Consider the following 21,882-nt stretch of genomic DNA (forward strand, 5'->3'; position numbering starts at 1 on the left):
GGATTTCTTGCATCTGCAGAATCTCTTGTGTTTATAAGCAGATTTCTTTATTGGTGTCTGGGGCTGAATGAAGGACCTGTTCCTCATCCTACATTTAGAGGGATATGTGTTTGTGTTTTTGTGCTTTCATCACTTGTCTCGGCATATTTTGAAGTTACAATGTGAAGTTCCAATATGCTGGGTTAGCGCTGCTGAAAATTATTTGAGCCACTGAATTCCAGGTTCTTGTGTTGTCCCTTGGCTCCCGGCACACAGGACTTCTCCTGATGTTCATTTCACTGACAACTACAGTGTCTTTTTCCAAATTGTGGAGGTGCCTCTTTTCTCCTGCTCTCTGGCTGGTATTTACCTCTGATAACCAAGGATGTAATTGTAACCTCTCAACATTAGGATGTGAATTGCGATTTGATATTACCAATTTAATGCCAGCAACATAAGAATCAATGGAAGTTGGCAGGGAGCAATTGATAGTTGTTCTTACAGTTGGAATGAAAATATCTTGTTGTTTTCTTATAGGTTGTAAGCCGGGATGAGGCCACTGTTGTTGGAAAGATATCGAAGCAATGGTCAGGTCTTGTACGTGAATACCTCACAAATACTGATATCTTTGGAATTCAGTTTCCTGTGGATTTGGATGTTAAAATTAAAGCTGTTCTTCTTGGAACAATCATATTTGTGGTAAGTGGAAATAACTAAACAGTTGTCATTATTTTTTAACAAGGGAGGAGTGGCAGACAATCTGAGTGAGATTCATCCTCCTTAGCTTTACAGTGCTAATATTTCTGGGATGAGGTACGTCAGTAATTTTGGGTAAGAGTATGTATCTATGTCAGTAGATTTAAGTTGCATGATTTCAATGTTTTCCAGACCTGTTATAGTGCAAGAGGTTGCCATTTGGCCATTCATCTGTGTGGACTAGTATAATAGAGCAAACCCATTAGCCACATATCTCTCCTCCCCCCCCCCCCCCCCACCACTGTTTCTCCCAAACTGTGTAAAATATCCACTCTATTACCCATCAGATTTTTGTGAAGGAGCAGATCAATAATGTTTAACTCCACACTTAGAGATAGCAAACTCCAGGATGTACATGGATGGTGTTTTAAAAAAAATTATCCTCGCATCCTGTTTGTATCTTTTGTCCATAATTATGGGAAAACTTCCCTCTATTTAGCTTTTATTTAAACCATTTGCGATTTTGTATGGCTCTATCAAATATTGTTTAAACCTTCTTTGATTCACAGAGCATAGGTGTAGTTTCTCCATGTTGGCATAGTTAATATCTGTAACAAACTGGTTAATATTTACTTCACCCTCTCCGGGGTTGACTAGAATCCTATCTAATACCAGTGTCCTGTACTAGCTCAAAATGGTTGCTCTGCTTTTGTAGTCTGTGTCTTCTGTTTAAGATTCCCAGGATCCCCTATACTTGAACTATTTTCTCAAAGTGTCAATTTAAAGATGTTATACCCTTGTACACCCAAGTCCTGCTGTTCCTGCACAACTTTCAAAGCTCTGCCATGCAGTAGGTATTGTCTGTTATTGCTTTTTCTGCCAATGTGTTTCAGTTTACTCTGGCTAAGTTACATGTAGTGCTTGAATGTACTTCCAGCCAGTTTATATGTGCTGCCTTGCAGCTGATTATGACCTTCCTCACTGTTTATCACACACCAAAGCTGCATTTCACCCATTAATTCATGGCCCTGTCTAAGTTAGTAGAGTAACCATTCTTTCAAAAATACTCGTGTGTAGCGCTGAAACTTAATGAACAGCATTTATTGTCTGAGAAAACAATTGTTCTCTGCTCTCGGTTCCCACTTAATTTTAGGGGGCCCATCAGGATCAAATATGATTACTTCCACTGGTTTTGTGGGTTTCAAGGTGGCCATTGAGACCAGTATGGTAATTGGGGACTCCTTCACAAATGGAGAAGGTGGTGACTGATGGGGGTGAGAGGAGATGAGATGGATCACTTCTTCTGCAACTTGTTCTGGGCCTTTATGCTCCCTGTGTGTGGCCTTGAGACTCCTATCACTTCTCAAATGGGCCTCCTGCCCTGTGAGTGATCATGTGCTAAGAATTCCCCAGAGCTTTGAGTGATGTTGCATTGCTTAAGGGAACTTTTAAGAGCATAATTGAGTCATTTTCTATCCCTGTCTTGCAACCTCTCTCTGTGTTGGAGCTCTGAGTAATCTGTGTTTCAGAATTCTGGTGTTGAACATGTAGGGAATGCAGCCTGTCCTATGTTGTCAGTTGAGTATAATTATGGACTCAAAGGTAAGGTATCAGTCTAGGAGGGGACACATTTGTGGTTTTCCTCATCCTTCCAGTGAATTTAAGGATTTTGTGTATGAATGCTGTTTTTCTAGAGATTGACATGCCTGCCTGTTGAGCTCAGCACTGGATAGTGGTGGAGTTCACTGCTGGAAGTAGACCTGGTTTAAGTCAGTTTTCTATCAATACAGCTGATAACCTTTAATTTCCAGTGATATGAGGTTGTTAGGAAAGGGAAGATCGGGGTAAATTTTTATCAAACTTTTTATTGAAAATCTGCAGAGGTATGTTCTCTGGAATTCCTTTCTTCTGCTTCTTTGTGACATTAGCAAAAGAAAATTAATGCTGAACAACTTACCTTAAAACTGTGCTGGTTCTCCTTAATCAATGCAGATCTTTTGGAGTAACTGGTAATGTTGGCCCTGATTTATTATGTTGAAAAGCTTTGCCACAACTGAGATTAAACTGGATGGCAAGAAGTCGACCTCCATGTACATAAAGTGTTGCAAGGACAAGTGTGATATATCTGCCATTTTCCAGTCCTTTGGCATATGTTCCACATCCAAGGAACAACTGAAAGTATAATAAGATCTGCAGCAGTATATATTTGCACTTCACCAGGCAAACTAGAATGCATTCCATTCACATCTACTGATGTTGCTTTAAGCACAGCCAGCCCTGTGCGTCTTTATCAGTTTTCACTCCACAAATCGTTTCTACTTCCTCCCCTTCTGAGATCTAGACAGCATCTTGTCTCCCAGAAAAGAGATACAAAGTATTCATTTAGTATTTCAGTTGTGTCTTCAGTTTAAATATTGAACTTTCTTTTTGTTGGTCTCAGCCACCATGTGACTAAGGGGAATGTTTTCAGAGTTTATTTTCCATTTGAACTTATTCTGTTCCTTGATCTTTGCTCATTTTATCTTAGTTCTCACTTCCCATCTCATTGTACTCCTGTAGTCACAGAACCACAGAGGCATGTCTTCAATCCACACAAACTACTAAGAACACATTTACACTACAGGTTCTCCTCTAGTTTATGAATGCCTGACATCTTCATGCTTACTCAATGTCCATAAATAAGTTTTAGGGAAGCTGGAAGGATGGGTATGGATTTGCTGGCTGCTGTGGGACTGTAGATTTCTTCAGCTGGGTAGGAGCAGGGTTTTCAATGTGCCTTCTTTCCCTAACCTCCAGCTACAACAACTGGGGGCTGGTCAGACAGAACTGGACCCATTGGACAGACTTGCTCACTCAGGCTGGCTGCCCGTTTCCGGGTTTTCCAATTGTTTCTTTACGGATTTGCATTGACTTTGCCTGGCATCTTTGTCAAAAAGTTTCTACTTTTAGTTTTTTCTATTACTATCATAATTCTCATGATCTGCAGATTGCTGCTGTCTCACTGATAATTTGCTCACTTCCCCCCTTCTCTTCCCCCCTTCTCTTCCCCTTCTCTTCCCCTTCTCTTCCCCCTTCTCTCCCCTTCTCTCCCCTTCTCTCCCCTTCTCTCCCCTTCTCTCCCCTTCTCTCCTCTTCTCTCCCCTTCTCTCCCCTTCTCTCCCCTTCTCTCCCCCTTCTCTCCCCCTTCTCTCCCCTTCTCTCCCCTTCTCTCCCCTTCTCTCCCCTTCTCTCCACTTCTCTCCCCTTCTCTCCCCTTCTCTCCCCTTCTCTCCCCTTTCTCTCCCCCTTCTCTCCCCCTTCTCTTCCCCTTTTCTTCCCCCTCTCTCCCCCTTATCTCCCCCTTATCTCCCCTTCTCTCTCCCTCTTCCCCTCTCCCCCTTCTCTCCCCCTTCTCTCCCCCTTCTCTCCCCCTTCTCTCCCCCTTCTCTCCCCCCTCTCCCCCTCCCCTTCTCTTCCCCTTCTCTTCCCCTTCTCTTCCCCCTCTCTCCCCCTCTCTCCCCCTCTCTCCCCCTCTCTCCCCCTTCTCTTCCCCCTTCTCTTCCCCCTTCTCTTCCCCCTTCTCTTCCCCCTTCTCTCCCCCTTCTCTCCCCTTCTCTCCCCCTTCTCTCCCCCTTCTCTCCCCCTCTTCCCCTCTCCCCCTTCTCTCCCCCCCTCTCCCCCTCCCCTTCTCTTCCCCTTCTCCCCCTCTCTCCCCCCTCTCTCCCCCCTCTCTCCCCCTCTCCCCCTCTCTCCCCCTCTCTCCCCCTCTCTCCCCCTCTCTCCCCCTCTCTCCCCCTCTCTCCCCCTCTCTCCCCTTCTCTCCCCTTCTCTCCCCTTCTCTCCCTTCTCTTCCCTCCTTCTCTTCCCTCTTCCCCCCCTTCTCTCCCCCCCTCCCTTTCACCCCCAAAACCTATCCGGTACAACTTCTTGCCTTATTGGGTCAGAAACACCTGAGACATTTCTACTGACACATTCAGGAAGTCATCCTCTCCTTTGTTCTTTTTAAATATTGTTCTGGTCATATTGGAGTAAGTGAAAGTTAATCCAGTTTCATCAATCAGTAATTGTTACAAGTTTGTCATTCCCGAGTTTTTTCACCTGCTTGTTGTGCACCTCCCTCCCTGAATCACTCCCTCATCCAGAATTTCCTCCTTTCCATGTTGCTTGAGTGTTTTTTGTTCTTGTCTAATGGAATGTATTCTATTTTATATCCGTAACATCTGTATGGAGGGGAACCTGATCCTTGGGGATTTTTACAAAATTTTAAAAAATCTGTTATCCATCGCCACTGAGAATACCACACCATGTTCTGTATCCTCCTGCTTCCCTTTTGCATCCCATATTGTGCAGCCCCAATATATCATGTGTACAATTAAGTCATGTATGAGGCAAAGCAACACACACAAAATGCTGGAGGAACTCAGCACATCAGACAGCATCCATGGAAATGAACAAACAGTTGACATTTTGGGTTGAGATCATTCTTCAGGACTGGAATGGAAGGGGGAAGGTGGCAGAATAAAGGAAGTGAGGAGGAGAAGGAGGATAGCTAGAAGGTGATAGGTGAAACCATGTGGCTAGGAAAGGTATAGAGCTGGAGAGAAAGAAATCTGACTGGAAAGGAGAGTGGACCACAGCAGAAAGGGAAGGACGGGCACCAGAGGGAGGTGATAGGTAGGTGAGAAGAGGTAGGAGGCCTGTGTATGAAGTAGACGAAGGGAAGGGGAGCAAATTCTTTTTGCGAGAAGAAGAATTTGATATTCATGCCTTCAGGTTGGAGGTTACCCAGATGGAATATAAGGTGTTGCTCCTCCACCCTCTGTATGCCATCATCATGGCTCAAGAGGAAGCAATGGACCGACATATCGGAACTTGAATCGGAATTAAAATGTTTGTCTCCTGGGAAGTTCTGCTTTTGGTGGATGGAGCGGAGGTGCTCGATGAAGCAGTCCACCAATTTATGATGACACAATAGACGATCCCAGCAGATTTGCAGGTGAAGTGTTGCCTCAACTGGAAGGACTGTTTAGGGTCCTGAATGGAGGTGAGGGTGGAGGTGAATGGGCAGGTGTAGCACTTTGACCATTTGCATGGATCTATCGTGCTCTCTTTGGGCAATGTGAAAGTTCCAGGGTTATAGTTGGTGTCAAGTTTCCAGGAGTTTACAGCAGCCTAAAATAAATCCCTTTAAATAACTATGGGATGTGAGCTTCTGTTGGTCTGGTGTTTAGTAAGCAAGGTGACTGGTAGCTGAATGTGGCAGTGAGGCATTTCTGAATTCAAATCCAGTCCATCAGAAAAGACAGGAAGCTAAGTAATGCTTCCAGCTTTAAGTGTAATCTCGGCATGGTCACCTAATGCCAGTGGAGCTGCATTTAACCTGGTATCAGATATTGCAGTTATCACTCCATCTGGATATAAAAGAATGATATGATGTGTCAATAGGTGTTGATATTAACTAAAGCAAGGGAATCCCATGTTCCCCACATTTGCTGCTCTAGGAAGCTGACCAAAATTGTTTGGCACCGGATGTCACTGTACCTGAATGAGCTGTATGAATGAGTTATCCAATTACTCACAACGTCTATCTCCACATCCTTGCAATTACTTCTCATTTAATCTTTTTGAAAGTTGCAGTTATTATTGAAAATGCTTCTCGCATTCACTCAGAAAGTACATTCTGAATCACTTCAGCTAGCTTAGGCCAGATTAGAAGAGTTCAGCACACTACCTGCCCTTTTACCCAGTGAAATGGCATGGGTAATAATAGGACTATGTTTGCTGCTGGAGATCTGTGATGTGTATTACAGGATATTTAGTTTCTGGTGACAGTGGTAGTTGTATTTGACTAGATGATGGGCATTTTGGAACAATTTCCTTATGGGCCATTGAGAGTAAAATCTTTGCTGTATGACTGTAGCCTTCAGGTCCAGAAAGTGGAAAACATCAAATCAAGTTGCTTTGTCCCTAAGGAGGATGTAAAATTCATAGAGATTCTTTCCATCTTCCGTGATGCAAGTATTATGGCTTAATGATCTAGATATAGGGTTATACTTGTATCTCCACAGCTGTGCCAGCATTGTGGAAAACAATTTTGTTACCTGGTGTATCTTTGCTGTTTCTAATTCTCTGCAATTTATTTGTCCTCTACTGACCAATCCACTTATCACTGGAAACAGTTTACTCCGTCTTTATTCTGATCAGAATCCTTTCTGATTCTAAACACCTTGGCTGCACAAGCTGATTTAGTTTGTCGATGTAACCAAGGTTTTACAGGTCTGGTTCCAGTTTGGAATACAGTGAAATTTTCCTCTTCAAGTATGGATATCTTCACATGTACAACTCTCAAAAATGGCTGCTGTTCCCCTGGAGCTATAGGTTTAACAAAAATAGCTGTTCATTTAGTCTATGCTTTAATTATAGCCAAGGGAAACTGAAAAGATGTATGGAGGGATGTGGTCCAGGTGCAGGTCGGTGGGGCCAGGCAGAAAAATGGTTCAGCACAGCCAAGAAGGGCCAAAAGGCCTGTTTCTGTGCTGTAATGGTCTATGGTGCTGACAAACCATGATGACGTTATTCAGACTACATACAATACTTATACGTACTGCAATCTGCAGAAGGTGATGTCCTTTTAAGCAATGTACTTTTAAATTGACTTAATGAACTACAGATTCATGACCTCCTGAAGGACTTGGCAGACTTGACTCTCAAACAGCAGCTTTAAGCAGAAGTTTCATCGCCATGACAGGGAACGATGCAGGAGGGTGGTGGTGGAGCTCCAAGCCAGGCTGAAACACAGAGGAATGAGACCCCATCTACCCAGCATCTTGGTAGCAAATGTGCAGTTGTTGGAAGAAAAAATTTGAGGACCTGAGGGCAAGATTGCTGTGTTGGAGGTAAATAAGAGGTTGTTGTGTTCTATGTTTGAGTGAGACATGACTTACTCTCAGTGCACCAGATATGGTGATCAGACCCAGAAGTTTCTTGACTCACAGGATGGACCAAACTGCTGATTTGAAAAAGGCAAAAGGTGGTGTGTGTTTCATGATAAACACCCGATGGTGCTCCAATGTGGTGGTTTTGTTGAACTCGTGTCTGCCCAACCTTGAACACGTAATGATGAAATGGTGTCCATTCCATTTACCTAGGGGGTTCTCATCCGTGATCTTCACCGGAGTTTACATACCTCCAGTGGCTGACTATAATCAAGCCTTTGAGTTACTGCACGATGCCATCTACAAACAAGAAACTGTCCATCCTGACACCTTTCAAATCATAGTTGGGGATTTCAGTCAGGCTTGTTTGAAGAAATCCCTACCCAATTACCATCTGCATATAACCTGTAGCACCAGAGGACTCAACACACTAAACCACTATTACACTAAGGTAAGGAATGGCTACTGCTCCATGCCCAGACAGCATTTGGGTAAATCAGATCACTTGCCTCTCCTTCTACCTGCATACAGGCAGAGGCTAAAGATCAAAGCTCCAGAGATCAGGACAACAAAGAGGTGGCTACGGGAGGCAGAGGAGTTGCTGCCAGTTTGCTTTGAGTCAGTAAACTGGCCCACGTTCAAGGACTGAGCTGTCGATCTGAATGAATACACCATGGTTTTCACAGAGCTTATAATAACAGTTGTGTATTATAATAACAAGTGTGAGTACTAGTTCCGTCAACCGGAGGAGTGTGGTGGTGTTGGGGAACTGGTGAGGTCTATTGTCAAGAAAGTAGCGGAGGGTTTTGAAGCCTTCTTGATGGGGAATTGAAGTGTATAAGGATTGGACATCCATGGTGAAAATGAGGCGGTCGGGACCGGTGAACTGTAAGTTATTGAAGAGGTGGAGGGCATGGGATGTATCCCGGATGTAGCTGGGGAGGGACTGAACAATGAGTGACAAAATGGAGTCCAGGTAGGTAGATTCAAGTTCGGTGGGGCAGGAGCAGGCCGAAACTATAGGCCTACCAGTACAGTCAGGCTTGAGGATCTTGGGGAGGAGGTAAAACCGAGCAGTGCGGGGTGTGCACTCCGGAGTTGATAAGGGAAGTAATGGTACGGGAGACAGTGGTTTGATGTTTTTGGTGGGGTCCTGTCCCAGGGGTAAGTAGGAGGAGGTGTCAGAGAGCTGCCGTTTGGCTTCAGTGAGGTAGAGGTCCATCCGCCAGACTACTACGGCACCACCTTTGTCTGCGGGTTTGATGGTGAGGTTAGGATTAGTGCAGAGAGAGTGGAGGGCAGTGCGTTCAGAGGGAGTGAGGTTGGAACGGGAGAGAAGTGGTGAAGTTCAGACGGTTGATGTCTTGGCGACAGTTGCAGATGAAAAGATCAAGTGCAGGTAGAAGGCCTGGTGGGGGTGTCCAGGAGGAGGAGAGTTGAAGATGGGAAAAGGGGTTATCAATAGGGGGAGGGGAATCCTTGTTAAAGTAGTAAGCTCGGAGACGTATTCAGAATCAAATTTATTATCATCATCATAGGTATGTGTCGTGAAATTTGTTAACTTACAGTAGCAGTTTAATGCAATACATAATACAAAAAGAAGAAAAAAATAAGGTGAATAAATCGGTAATTCAATAAAGGAAGTGTGTGTGTGTTTTATATTTATGTGTATGTATATATAGTATATATATACACAGTAAATACAGTGGTATGCAAAAGTTTGGGCACCCCTGGTCAAAATTTCTGTTACTGTGAATGGCTAAGCAAGTAAAAGATGACCTGATTTCCAAAAGGCATAAAGTTAAAGATGACACATTCCTTTAATATTAAGCAAGATTATTTACTTTTATTTCCATCTTTTACAGTTTCAAAATAACAAAAAAAGGAAAAGGGCCCGAAGCAAAAGTTTGGGCACCCTGCATGGTCAGTACTTAGTAATACCACCTTTGGCAAGTATCACAGCTTGTGAATGCTTTCTGTAGCCAGCTAAGAGTCTTTCAATTCTTGTTTGGGGGATTTTCGCCCATTCTTCCTTGCAAAAGGCTTCTGGTGCTGAGATTCTTGGGCGGTCTTGCATGTACTGCTCCTTTGAGGTCTATCCACAGATTTTCGATCATGTTTAGGTCAGGGGACTGTGAGGGCCATGGCAAAACCTTCAGCTTGCGCCTCTTGAGGTCATTCATTGTGGATTTTGAGGTGTGTTTAGGATCATTATCCTGTTGTAGAAGCCATCCTCTTTTCACCTTCAGCTTTTTTATGGATGGTGTGATGTTTGCTTCCAGAATTTGCTGGTACAGTCAGCCCTCCTTATCCGTGAGGGATTGGATCTGGGACCTCCCGCGGATACCAAAAAACGCGGATGCTCAAGTCCCTTATATAAAATGGCATAGTATTTGCATATAAGCTACGCACATCCTCCTGTATACTTTAAATCATTCCTAGATTATTTATAATACCTAATACAATGTAAATGCTATGTAAAGAGTTGTTATACTGTAATGTTTAGTGAATATTGACAAGAAAAAAGATCTGTATATGTTCCTTTCGCTCACAACACAAGCAGCGAATGAATGAGATGCAAGGTGAACAATGATCAAACAACGAGTAAAGCTTTTAATCATCTCTAGATTACAGAACTTATAACACCTAATACAATGGAAATGCCTATGTAAATAGTTGTTACACTGGCTTGTTTAGCGAATATTAACAAGAAAAAAAATCTGTACATGTTCCTCGCTCACAACACAAGTAGCAAACGAACGAGACTCGAGGCGAACAATGATCAAACAAGTAAAATTTGTAATACCTGTACAGTAGTTGATACACTGTCTTGTTTAGGGAATAAGGATGTTTTGGAGGAGTCTCAATAACATTAACGACAGGAACTGTGGAGGTTGAGGGCTGAGGATCTTCAAGCGTTGAATGTCGAGACTTCAGAATTGCAGGTGCTTTAGTTAGAAACATTGTTATAGGAAGCTGTCTCGTCTTTTTCTTTGCATCATCAAACAAATCTTGCAGTGGTTGCAGGCATGTTGTTATCCCTTGGGTGACATGGAGGCTTCGGCCCATTGAAGGATTGTAGGCGAGGATCATATCCTTTAACACTTGCGTCTGTTGAAACACTGCTGCAAATTTTTCAAGTGTCCAAATTGATGGCTGTGCCTCCTCTAAATCTTCATCTTCTGTAGAGGCTTTCAGCAGATCTTCAAGTTCCTTGTTGGTAAGGGTTTCTCTATGCTCTTCTACATGTTCCTCGACATCATCCTCTATCATGTCAGAGAAGCCTTCCCCGCCAACTTCCCTTGCAACATTCAAGATATCCCTGACTTTTGCATCAATAGTGGAGAAGCCCCTGAAATCTCTGACTATCTCCTTCCATAGTGGGTTCCAACATGCACTAATGGTCAGCCATCCCTTACTAGCCTTAAAATCTTTTCTCTCGCTCTCATCAACCCCGTCACAAGTAGTGCTCATAGAAAGTGCTTTTTCACGTATAATTTTGCCATAGACAGGGATATACTTCTGTAACATGTCCTTTAGCCACACACTTAATGCTTTCTCAGTCTTTGCAAGCAGTTTATCATGAACCAGAGAGACTATTTTTGCCGTTGTAGGGGCAGCACTAACACTGCCACGAACTTCAGCTTTTTTCTGCTTTATTGTGCGAATGCTCAATTTGTTCTTACCGACCTTACGGCCCACTTTGGAAAGCGACATGCCACTTTTCAAAAGATCTAATATTCCTACTTTCTTGGTGAGAGATAGCACTTTACGCTCCTCTTAGCCTTTGAAGAATTGCTTTGACCATGTAATTGCTTTTTAGGAGCCATTTTTTCCAGAGGGACAAAGTAGCGAACGAACGAGACACGAGGCGAACAATGCTCGAACAACAAGTGCTGGAAGAGCACTTCCGGGTTTTCTCGATCTGCGGTTGGTTGAATTCATGCATGTGGACCTCGTGGATAAAGAGAGCCAACTGTATTTAATTGAATTTGATCTTCCCTCTACCAATGAAATATTCCCCGTGCCACTGGCTGCAACACAAGCCCAAAGCATGATCAATCTATTCCCGTGCTTAACATTTGGAGAGATGTTCTTTTCATGGAATTCTGCACCCTTTTTTCTCCAAACATACCTTTGCTCATTGCAGCCAGAAAGTTCTATTTTAAATTCCTCAGTCCCAGGACTTGTTTCCAAAATGCATCGGGCTTGTTTAGATGTTCCTTTGCAAACTTCTGATGCTGAATTTTGTGGTGAGGACACACGAAAGGTTTTCTTCTGATGACTATTCCATGAAGGTTATATTTGTGCAGGTGTCGCTGCACAGTAGAACAGTGCACCACCACTCCAGACTCTGCTAAATCTTCCTGAAGGCCTTTTGCAGTGAAGTGGGGGTTTTGATTTGCCTTTCTAGCAATCCTATGAGCAGTTCTCTTGGAAAGTTTTCTTGGTCTTCCAGACCTCAACTTGACCTCCACTGTTCCTGTTAACTGCCGTTTCTTAATTACATTACAAACTAAGGAAACGGTTACCTGAAAACACTTTGCTATCTTATTAGAGCCTTCTCCTGCTTTGTGGGTATCAATTATTTTAATTTTCAGAGTGCTAGGCAGCTGCTTAGAGGAACCCATGACTGCTGATTGTTGAGACAAGGATTGAGGAGTCAGGGTATTTATAAAGCTTTGAAATTTGCTTCACCTGGCCTTTCAAGTCAAGTCAAGTCAACTTTTATTGTCATTTCGATCATAACTGCTGGTACAGTGCATAGTAAAGATGAGACAACGTTTTTCAGGACCATGGTTTACATGACACAGTACAAAAACTAGACTGAACTACGTAATAAAAAAAAACACAAGAGAATACTATACTAGACTACAGACCTACACTGGACTGCATAAAGTGCACAAAAACAGTACCGGCATTACAATAAATAATAAACAGAACAGTAGGGCAAGGTGTCAGTCCAGGCTTCGGGTATTGAGGAGTCTGATAGCTGGGGGAAGAAACTGTTATATAGTCTGGCCGTAAGAGCCGGAATGCTTCGGAGCCTTTCCCCAGATGGCAGGAGGGAGAAGAGATTGTATAAGGGATGCATGGGGTCCTTCATAATGCTGCTTCCTTTGCGGATGCAGCGTGTAGTGTAAATGTCCGTGGTGGCGGGAAGAGAGACCCCGATGATCTTCGCAGCTGACCTCACTATCTGCTGCAGGGTCTTGCGATCTGAGATGGTGCAATTTCTGAACCAGGCAGTTATGCAGTTGCTCAGGATGCTCTCAATACAACCCCTGTAGAATGTGATGAAGATGGGGGGGGGGGGGGGGTGGGAGATGGGCTTTCCTCAGCCTTCGCAAAAAGTAGAGACGCTGCTGGGCTTTCTTTGCTATGGAGCTGGTGTTGAGGGACCAGGTGAGATTCTCCGTCAGGTGAACACCAAGAAATTTGGTGCTCTTTACGATCTCTACTGAGGAGCCGTCGATGTTCAGCAGGGAGTGGTCGCTCCGTGCCCTCCTGAAGTCAACAACCATCTCTTTTGTTTTGTTCACATTAAGAGACAGGTTGTTGGCTCTGCAACAGTCCGTTAGCTGCTGCACCTCCTCTCTGTAAGCTGACTCATCATTCTTGCTGATGAGACCCACCACGGTGGTGTCATCGGCGAACTTGATGATATGGTTTGAGCTGTGTGTTGCAGCACAGTCGTGGGTCAGCAGTGGACTGAGCACGCAACCCTGGGGAGCCCCCGTGCTCAGTGAGATGGTGTTGGAGATACTGCTCCCGATCTGGACCTAACAAGCTAATTAAGGTCTGAGACCTTAGTAAAAGTTATCTGAGAGCTCAAATCTCTTGGGGTGCCCAAACTTTTGTATGGTGCTCTTTTCCTTTTTTCACTCTTAAATTGTACAAAACAAAAATAATACACTCATCTTGCTTAAAATGTGGAAAAGAATGTTTCATCTTTAACTTAATGACTTTTGGAAATCAGTTTATTTTTTTACTCACTTAACTATTCAGAGTAACAGAAATTTTGACTGCGGTCCCCAAGCTTTTGAGTGTGTGTGTGTGTGTGTGTGTGCGCACGTGCTCTGTCAGGCTTCTGTACCTCCTTCCTGATGGTAACAATGAGAAGAGGGCATGCCCTGGGTGATGGGGCTCTTTAATAATGGACATTGCCTTTCAGAGGCACTGCTCCTTGAAGATGTCTTGGGTACTAGGGAGGCTAGGTGGAACTGACTAATTTTACATCCTTCTGTAGCTTTCAGTCCTGTACAGTTGCAACCCCCCCCCCCCCCCATAGCAGAAAGTGATGCAGACTGTCAGAGTGCTGTCCACAGTACAGCTATAGAAGTTACCAAGTGTTTTAGTTGTCAAGCCAAATCTCTGTAAACTCCTAATGAAATATAACTGCTGTCTTGCCTTCGTTAGACATCAGGATGCTCTTTATTGACTATTGCTTGGCATTTAATACCATCATCCCCTCAAAACTAATCAATAAACTTCAAGACCTTGGCCTCGATATCTCCCTGTGCAATTGAATCCTTGCAGTTTGGAATGGCAACAAACTTCCTTCACAATCTCCACCAGCACATGTTCACCACAAGGCTGTGTGTGTAGCCTCCTCATATACTTAGGATTGTCTGGCTAAGCACAGCTCCAATGCCATATTCAAATTTGCTGATGACACCACTGTCCTTAGCTGAATCAAAGGTGGCGATGAATCAGCATACAGGAGGGAGATTGAAAATCTGGCCGAGTAATGCCACAACAACAACCTCTTAATGTCAGCAAGATCAGAAATTTTAAATACCTCAGTGTTATCATTTTGGTGGACCTATTCTGGGCCCAGCACAATTATGAAGAAAGCACAACAGACCCTCTACTTCTTAGGAGTTTCCAAAGATTCAGCACGACATCTTAAACTTTGACAAACTTCTATAGATGTGTAATTTGAAGAGTATATTGACTGGCTGCATCGTAGCCTGATATGGAAGCACCAATGCCTTTGAATGGAAAATCCTACAAAAAGTAATGGATACGCCCCAGTCCATCACTCCTCACCATTGAGCACATCTAAATGGAGGATTATCGCAGGAAAGCAGAATCCATCATCAGGGACCCCCACCTGCAGGTCATGCTCTCTTCTCACTGCTGCCATCAGAAAGAAGGTACACAAGCCTCAGGGCTCTCACCACAAGATTCAGGAACAGTTATAAACCCCTCAACCGTCAGGCTCTTGAACCAGACAGAGAGGATAACATCACTTAAATTCACTTGCCCCATCACTGAAATGTTCCCACAACCAAAGGATTCATTTTCAAGGCTCTCCATGTCATGTTCTCGATATTGATTGCTTTTTATTTATGATTTTTTCTCTTTTTGTATTTGCAGTTTGTTGTCTTTTGCAAACTGGTTGAACATCGAAGTTGGTGTGGTCTTTCATTGATTCAATTATAGTTATTATTCCATTTTGGATTTATTGAGTATGCCTGCAAGAAAATGAATCAGTGTTGTATATGGTGACATTTTGAGAATAAATTTACTTTGAACTTTGGAATCTGTGTGCCAAATGTGATCATTTTAGGATTATTATGGCTCAAACCCAGTAGACTCTGGGCATTCTGCTTAAAATTTGATTTAAATTAGATTAGATTAGATTACTATTCATTCTTCAGATCATGATGAATTACTTTAAACTTTGCATTTAACTCTATCTGCCTCATTTTCCTCATGCTCAACTCTGCTATTATCTTGTTGTTTATAAACTTATCATTAACTGCAAACTTTGAAGTGACATAGTCATGACTAAAATTGTTCCCTGGGATTCTTGGCTGTACATATCATTTTAGTTTATAAAAAGCAGTGGTTCATCATCAGAAATCTTCACCTTCAATTTGTTAACCACAGCCTTCTAATTCCATGTGGTTCAATTTTCCACTGATTTATGTGGTTGCCTATCAAATGCCCTTTGAAAGCCCATTGGCAAAACATCAATTGCACAACCCTCAATCTTATCAAGCCTCTCTGTTACTTTAAAACAGTCATCAAGTATGATTTACTTTAACAAACCTGTGATTTAATTTCCCATTGCGATATGTGATGGAAAACATTTTTATGGACTGTGACCACTTTTTCCACTCAGATCCCAGTACTTCACCTGACAACTAATTTTCCACTCTTAAGCTCCACTGTTTCCTTATATATTGTGTTAGAAAGTTTGTAAACCCTGTAGAATTTTCTCTCTCTTTCTGCATAAATATGACATAATAAGTAAACTGATCTTCGTGCAAGACCTAAAACTAGATGGAGAACCCAATTAAGTAAATAACACAAAAACATTATACTTGTTCATTTACTTATTGAGAAAAATTATCAATATTACGTATTTGTTGGAAGGAGTGTGTGAACCTTTGCTTTCAGTAACTGGTGTGACACCCTTGTACAGCAATAACGTCAACCAACTTTTTCCGGTAACTGTTGATCTGCCTTGCACATTGGCTTGGAAGAATTTTAGGTCATTCTTCCTTACAAAACTGTTTCAACTCCGGGATGTTGGTAGGCTTCATTGCATGAATTGCTTGCTTCAGCTTCTTTATAACATTTCTGAAGGATTAAGGTCAGGACTTTGACTCGGCTATTGAAAAACACAAATTTTCTTCATTTTTAACTATTCTGTTGATTTACTCTTGTGTTTTGGATCATTGTCTTGTTGCATCATCCAGCTTCTATTAAGCTTCAGGTGATAGACTGCTATCCTGATATTCTCCTGTAAAATGTCTTGATGCAATTTTGAATTCATTGGTACCTCAACGATTGCAAGCTATCCAGGCCCTGAGGCAGCAAAGCAGCTCTAAACCATGATGCTCCTTCCGTCATGCTTCACAGTTGGGATGAAGTTTTGGTGTTGGCATGCAGTGCCCTTTTTCCTCCAAACATAGCAATGTGCATTTCTAGCAAAAAATTTAACTTCTGTCTCATCTGCCCACAGAACATTGTTCCAGAAGCATTGTAGAACATCCAGGTGGTCATTTGCAAACTTGAGATGGGCAGCCATTTTTTTGTTTTGGAGAGCAGCAGTTTCCTCTATAGTGTCCTTCCGTGAACACCAACCTTGTTCAGCACTTTTTCTTATAGTGGACAAAGACTTTAGCAAGTTCTAGAGATTTCTGCAGGTCCTTTGCTGTTACCCTTGAGTCTTTTTCACCTCCTTCAGCATTGCATGTTGTGCTCTTGGTGTGGTCCACTCTTTGGGAGAGTAGCAACCATACGGTGTTTCCTCCATTTGTAGACAATTTCTCTTACTGAGAACTGATAAACACTCAGGTCTTGAGAAATGCTTTTATCACCTTTTCCAGCTTCATGCATTGCTACAATTCTTTTTCTTCTAATGTCCTCAAAGTTGTTCTGATCGAGGCATAGTGCACATAAACAGACCTTTCTTGAGAAAAGCAAGCTCTGTCAGTAACCTGACTTTGTGTGTCTATAGGTCAGGGCACCTCTACAACCCATACCTCCAATCTCATCTCATTGATTGGTACACCTGACTCCAAATAGCTTTTGTAGAAGACATTACCACACAAATTCACATACTTTTTCTAGCAAATACATTTAATATTGGATCAATTTTCTCAATAAATAAATGAACAAGTATAATTTTTTGTTATTTATCTAGTTTTAGCACTTGTGTAAAGATCTGATCAAGTTTTAAGTCAAATTTATGCAGAAATAGAGAAAATTCTACAGGGTTCACAAACTTTCTAGCAGCACTGTATACCATGCTAATTTTATTTATGTCTCTTTAACTCTCTAACTTTATGTCTCTTTTTTTAAAATTTCACAACTGCATTCAATGCTGTGTTTATCCTAAGCTACTGTAAATTGTGATTTTTTTTTGGTCGTCCAGGGATCTTGACTTTTGATGTCTTTTTCCATCAGTATCAACTCCCATACTTTCTGAAGACTATCCTTGGGAGTATTAAGTATACATTTCTTCCCATGTTTGAGATTATTTTCATTTACTGGCATCAATACATTACCTTAGGTTTTTAATCTTTATTTACCACAATCTGTGTCCTTGCACAAATAGATTTTCAAGTCATGTTAGCCTATCTGGCATTGTTTCTCAAGCACCAATGTCTTTATTCTTTTGCTCTATCTCTTTTGTGCACTCCTTTCTAACACTGCTTAAACTCTTCAGATTAATTTAACCCCTCCATTGCACTAGTTAACCAGCCTTTGAAGACGCTTCATTTCTCCTATTGAAAGAACTGATCTGAATCCCATGTTTATCTGAAGTCCTCCATCTTCCATCACTTGAGTCATGCATTATACTGGTAAACTAAGTGATCATTGTGGGATATTAGATGGCAGTTTGCATGCTAATCCTATGATCACGGCATTGAGACTTGTACATTTTAAGCAAGGTCCATTGATTTTATTCGTAAGAATGGAATCTCACTTTTAAACACATGTTCCTGCTTTGTCCCAGGCATTGAGTGTTGTTTTCTCCCTGATATAATTGGACAGTGGACTTGTGATTAAAAGTGGTGTAATCTACTTCTCTATTTAGACAGAATTTTGATGGCAGTGTTAATGACTAAGGTTTCTATCTTTGAACCTTTTCTAAAGACTGTCAGTAATGTAACAATTCAACTGTAAACATTGACAAATTTTCTTCAGGATTTTATGTACTTCCAACAAAATCCTGGAGCAGTACGTGGTAGAGTTCAGCAGATGTGAACCACAGAATAACGGAGCTTATCCAGAAGTATTGTGGTAAGATTTAGAAGCTTTATCATGCTTTGTGTTGAATTAATCCTGCTTGTGATGAATTAAGGTGTTTACAGATTTGAAACAAAATTACTCTTGTTGCTATCATTTTAAAAGTGTCTTTTAATGTTGTTGCCAGAGGATTTTTGAAGCTTAGAAAGTTTTGAATAAATTAATTCTTTAGTCTGTGAGCCTAAAAGAATATAATTTGGGGGCATGATGCCTGCCATAAGTTTTGCACCTGTTTTCTCCTTTGTTAAACAAAAAAAATGTATGGCACAGAGGAGTTAGTTGAGAAATTGAAGAGGATTAAAATAGAAATCAGAATAAAATGTTGGCTGTGGTCAAAGAATCTAATATTGAATAATAGTCAGCTATTTACCTGATTGGCAAATTTTATTACTTCTAACTAAATTTTGAAGTTGAATAAATCTAATAGGGATATTTTCTTGTACTTGGCTCCATTCAGCAATGACAGTATCCACTGTCCCTGCCACTGTTAGACTGGATTCTTGCTTCTGGCAGACTTGGATCCAATAGCCCGAGTGTGTCTCAACTGAATAGTACAATCCAACACTAGGGAGTCACTGATTGTTTGGAAAAGGTGGAATTTTTCCTTGTGGTACCTTGGCTAAAATACCCACATGTGTTCACATACCACTGGGATATTAGATGAATTTTATAATTTCACTGTTCCTGTTTTACACTTGCAAAGCCCGGGGACACACAACAATCTGAAATACCCTGCAGTAGACTGCTGGCATCATCCAGTATAGTTGAGACCAGAAATCGAACAATTCTAGCCTGGGAAATATGTTGTCATGTCACATTATATTCATAGCCACTGAAGCAACCAAATTATATTTTTGCAACTGCAATTCTATTATTGTTACTTGGAATAATTAGGTTTTAAATGCGCACAATGCTTTCTACGTTGTTGGCTATCTCAGACACACTAAAATGCATTCTCTGTGTTATCTTTTGTCATACAGATGCATCAGAAAAGGTCAAAAATGATCTGCACAGAGAGTGTTGATGTTCAGTTATGTGCCTAACTTCAGCATGGATCCACAGGAATGAAAAGGATTCACTGGTGTTCCTCTGAAAGCTTGCAGCTATTCACCTTCAGTACATTATGATTAATAGAATGGTATGTTTTGTGTCATTTTTGAAATGTAGATTAATTTAAAAATGTTTTATATCACAAGTTTGTGATTTATCAATGTATACTGTACTGCCTGTTATGATTAAAGAAAATGTACAGTTACCACAGATCATGAAAAGGCAACATAACTTCATTGGACATGTGATTAGGAAAGAGGAGTTAGAATGTACTGTAATTATTGGAAAAATTGAAGGGAAGAAAGCAAGAGGAAGGCAAAGACAAATGATGATGGAGACAGCAGCCAGAGAACTGGAAATGAATGCCAATGAATTGATCCACTTGACCCGAAACAGGAGTGTGTGGGCCGTGGCAGTCAAAGCTCAAACTGGGCATGGCACCTGATGATGATGATGACAATTTCCACAGTAAATTATAGTATTATTCTGGGAGTTTCCTTGCATCTGTCCTTTATAATATTATAATTTCAGTGGAAAACCATGTATTGTAGATCACAAGGGATTCTAACACTTTTGGTCACTGATGTTTAGTGGGACCAGATCCAAACTAATTCAAAGCATTACATTGTGATTGCTCTGTTTTCATATTCAGTTGTAGCCAGTATGTCTATTTGCATCAGACCACACCTTCAATGTGTAGACTTTTAGCATCAATGTTTGATTTCATTAATTATGTAATACATAACTTTTAAATTTTAATGTTCTTCTATACATAAATGTTACCCAAGTGTCTGGCAAGCAATTAAATCTGCATTGTTCAAAGAATTGTGGCTGTGTTCCTTTCTATATAATTTTATAATCCATGATTAAAGTGGGATTTTAATGCATGATTTTTAACTCTGTGGATTTTTTTTTGTAATTTATTTTTTTATTGAAGTTCCTCAAACAAACATTTCCATAAGATGTATTTCAGACATTGTACATATATATCATATAATCATATATATCACAAAATCTCCACAATGTATTTATCTGGGGTATACACTTATAGAAAAGAGTGGAAAGAAAAAACAAGCAAATGGAAAGAACTATGTACAAGTAGGGAGTGATTTTTTTTACAACAGATTCATTGATTTGTGAGAATAAAATCAGGCCTATGAGGCATTATGTAGTTAAACCATTTTCCCAGTATGAATCAAATTGTTCCAGCTTATGATGAACAGATGCTGTTATCTTCTCCATTTTGTAAATTTCCATCCATGTATTTAAAGTTGGGCTCTCCTGTGATAACCATTTCCTAGTAAGGGTCTTTTTACCAGCCACCAACAGTATATTCAATAAATATTTATCTCTTTTCAACCATTCTTGAGGTATATATCCAAGATGTATGGTCTTACTCTCTAAGGGTATTTCACATTTAAAGATGCCTTGTAGGGCATTGTGTATCCTCCTTCAATAGTTTTGGATAACAGGGCAGTCCCAAAAAAATATGATAATGATTTGCATTTTGATTTCCACAATTTCTCCAGCAAACAGGGAGGTTACTATCATAATGGGATTTCTGAGAGGGTGTAATAAAATATCTTAACAAGTTTTTCCATCCAAACTCCCTCCATTTCTGTGAACTGGTACACTTCCATTGATACCTCCATATTATTGTCCATTCTTCCTCAGATATAATTATTCCTCCTTCCTTCTCCCATTTTGTTTTAATGTATGAAGTCGAATGTGTTTTAAGATTTGACAACCCCTTATACATGCTTGAAATGATTCTACTACCGTTATCTGAATTATATGCTTTTCTAAATAGCTCTATCAAGCATGTACTTGCCTTGGTTACATTTTTAAGTGTCCTATTAACATATTGTCGCATCTGTAAATACCGATAAAAATCATTGGTTTTAATTCTGGCAGTAGGATTGTCATATAGTGTCTGTATAGTTTTAATAATTGTGTCTTGGAAACCAAATCTACGTAAAACTCTGTAAAGAAAATTCCATTTAACTGAATCAAATGCTTTTTCAGTGTCCACGTTTATCACTATTGCTTCAATTTTATTTTTTTGTATATGATCCATAATGTGAAGTGTCCTTCATATATTGTCTTGCGTCTGGCGTTGTCATATAAAACCTGTCTGATCATTATGTATCAGTATGGGTAGAAACTCCTCTAATTGTTTGGCCATGATGGAGGTAAATAATCTATAATCTACATTAAGAACGGATATTGGTCTAAATGACCCGCATTCCATTTTATCCTTGCCTTCTTTTGGTATAGCTGAGATTATCGCTTCCTTCCAACTGGATGGCATTTGTGCCTTTTTTTAGAGCCCAGTTCAGTGCGGGAAGTAAAACAGGAATTAACTCATTTTTAAATTCTTTGTACCAATCTGCCGTATACCCATCTGATCCTGGTGACTTGCTTAATTTAAGCCTACTAATTGCAGCTTTTAATTCAACTTCAGTTATGT

At 41.0% G+C, this 21,882-nt stretch overlaps 1 protein-coding gene across 8 annotated transcripts in view; it reads left to right on the forward strand.

Moving 5' to 3' along the window:
- Positions 1 to 20,224, forward strand: part of LOC140726639 (phospholipid scramblase 1-like) — a 46,184-nt gene extending 25,960 nt beyond the window's left edge. For all 8 annotated transcript variants that reach the window (XM_073043255.1, XM_073043257.1, XM_073043258.1 and 5 more), the window contains 3 exons: positions 517 to 678; positions 18,261 to 18,356; positions 19,343 to 20,224. In XM_073043255.1, the coding sequence (XP_072899356.1) occupies positions 517 to 678; positions 18,261 to 18,320 (222 nt within the window). In that variant the 3' untranslated portion in view covers positions 18,321 to 18,356; positions 19,343 to 20,224. The remainder of the gene's footprint in view (positions 1 to 516; positions 679 to 18,260; positions 18,357 to 19,342) is intronic.
- Positions 20,225 to 21,882: the final 1,658 nt, after the last annotated feature.

This window comes from Hemitrygon akajei, chromosome 4 (assembly GCF_048418815.1).
Source record: "Hemitrygon akajei chromosome 4, sHemAka1.3, whole genome shotgun sequence".
Lineage (NCBI taxonomy): Eukaryota > Metazoa > Chordata > Chondrichthyes > Myliobatiformes > Dasyatidae > Hemitrygon > Hemitrygon akajei.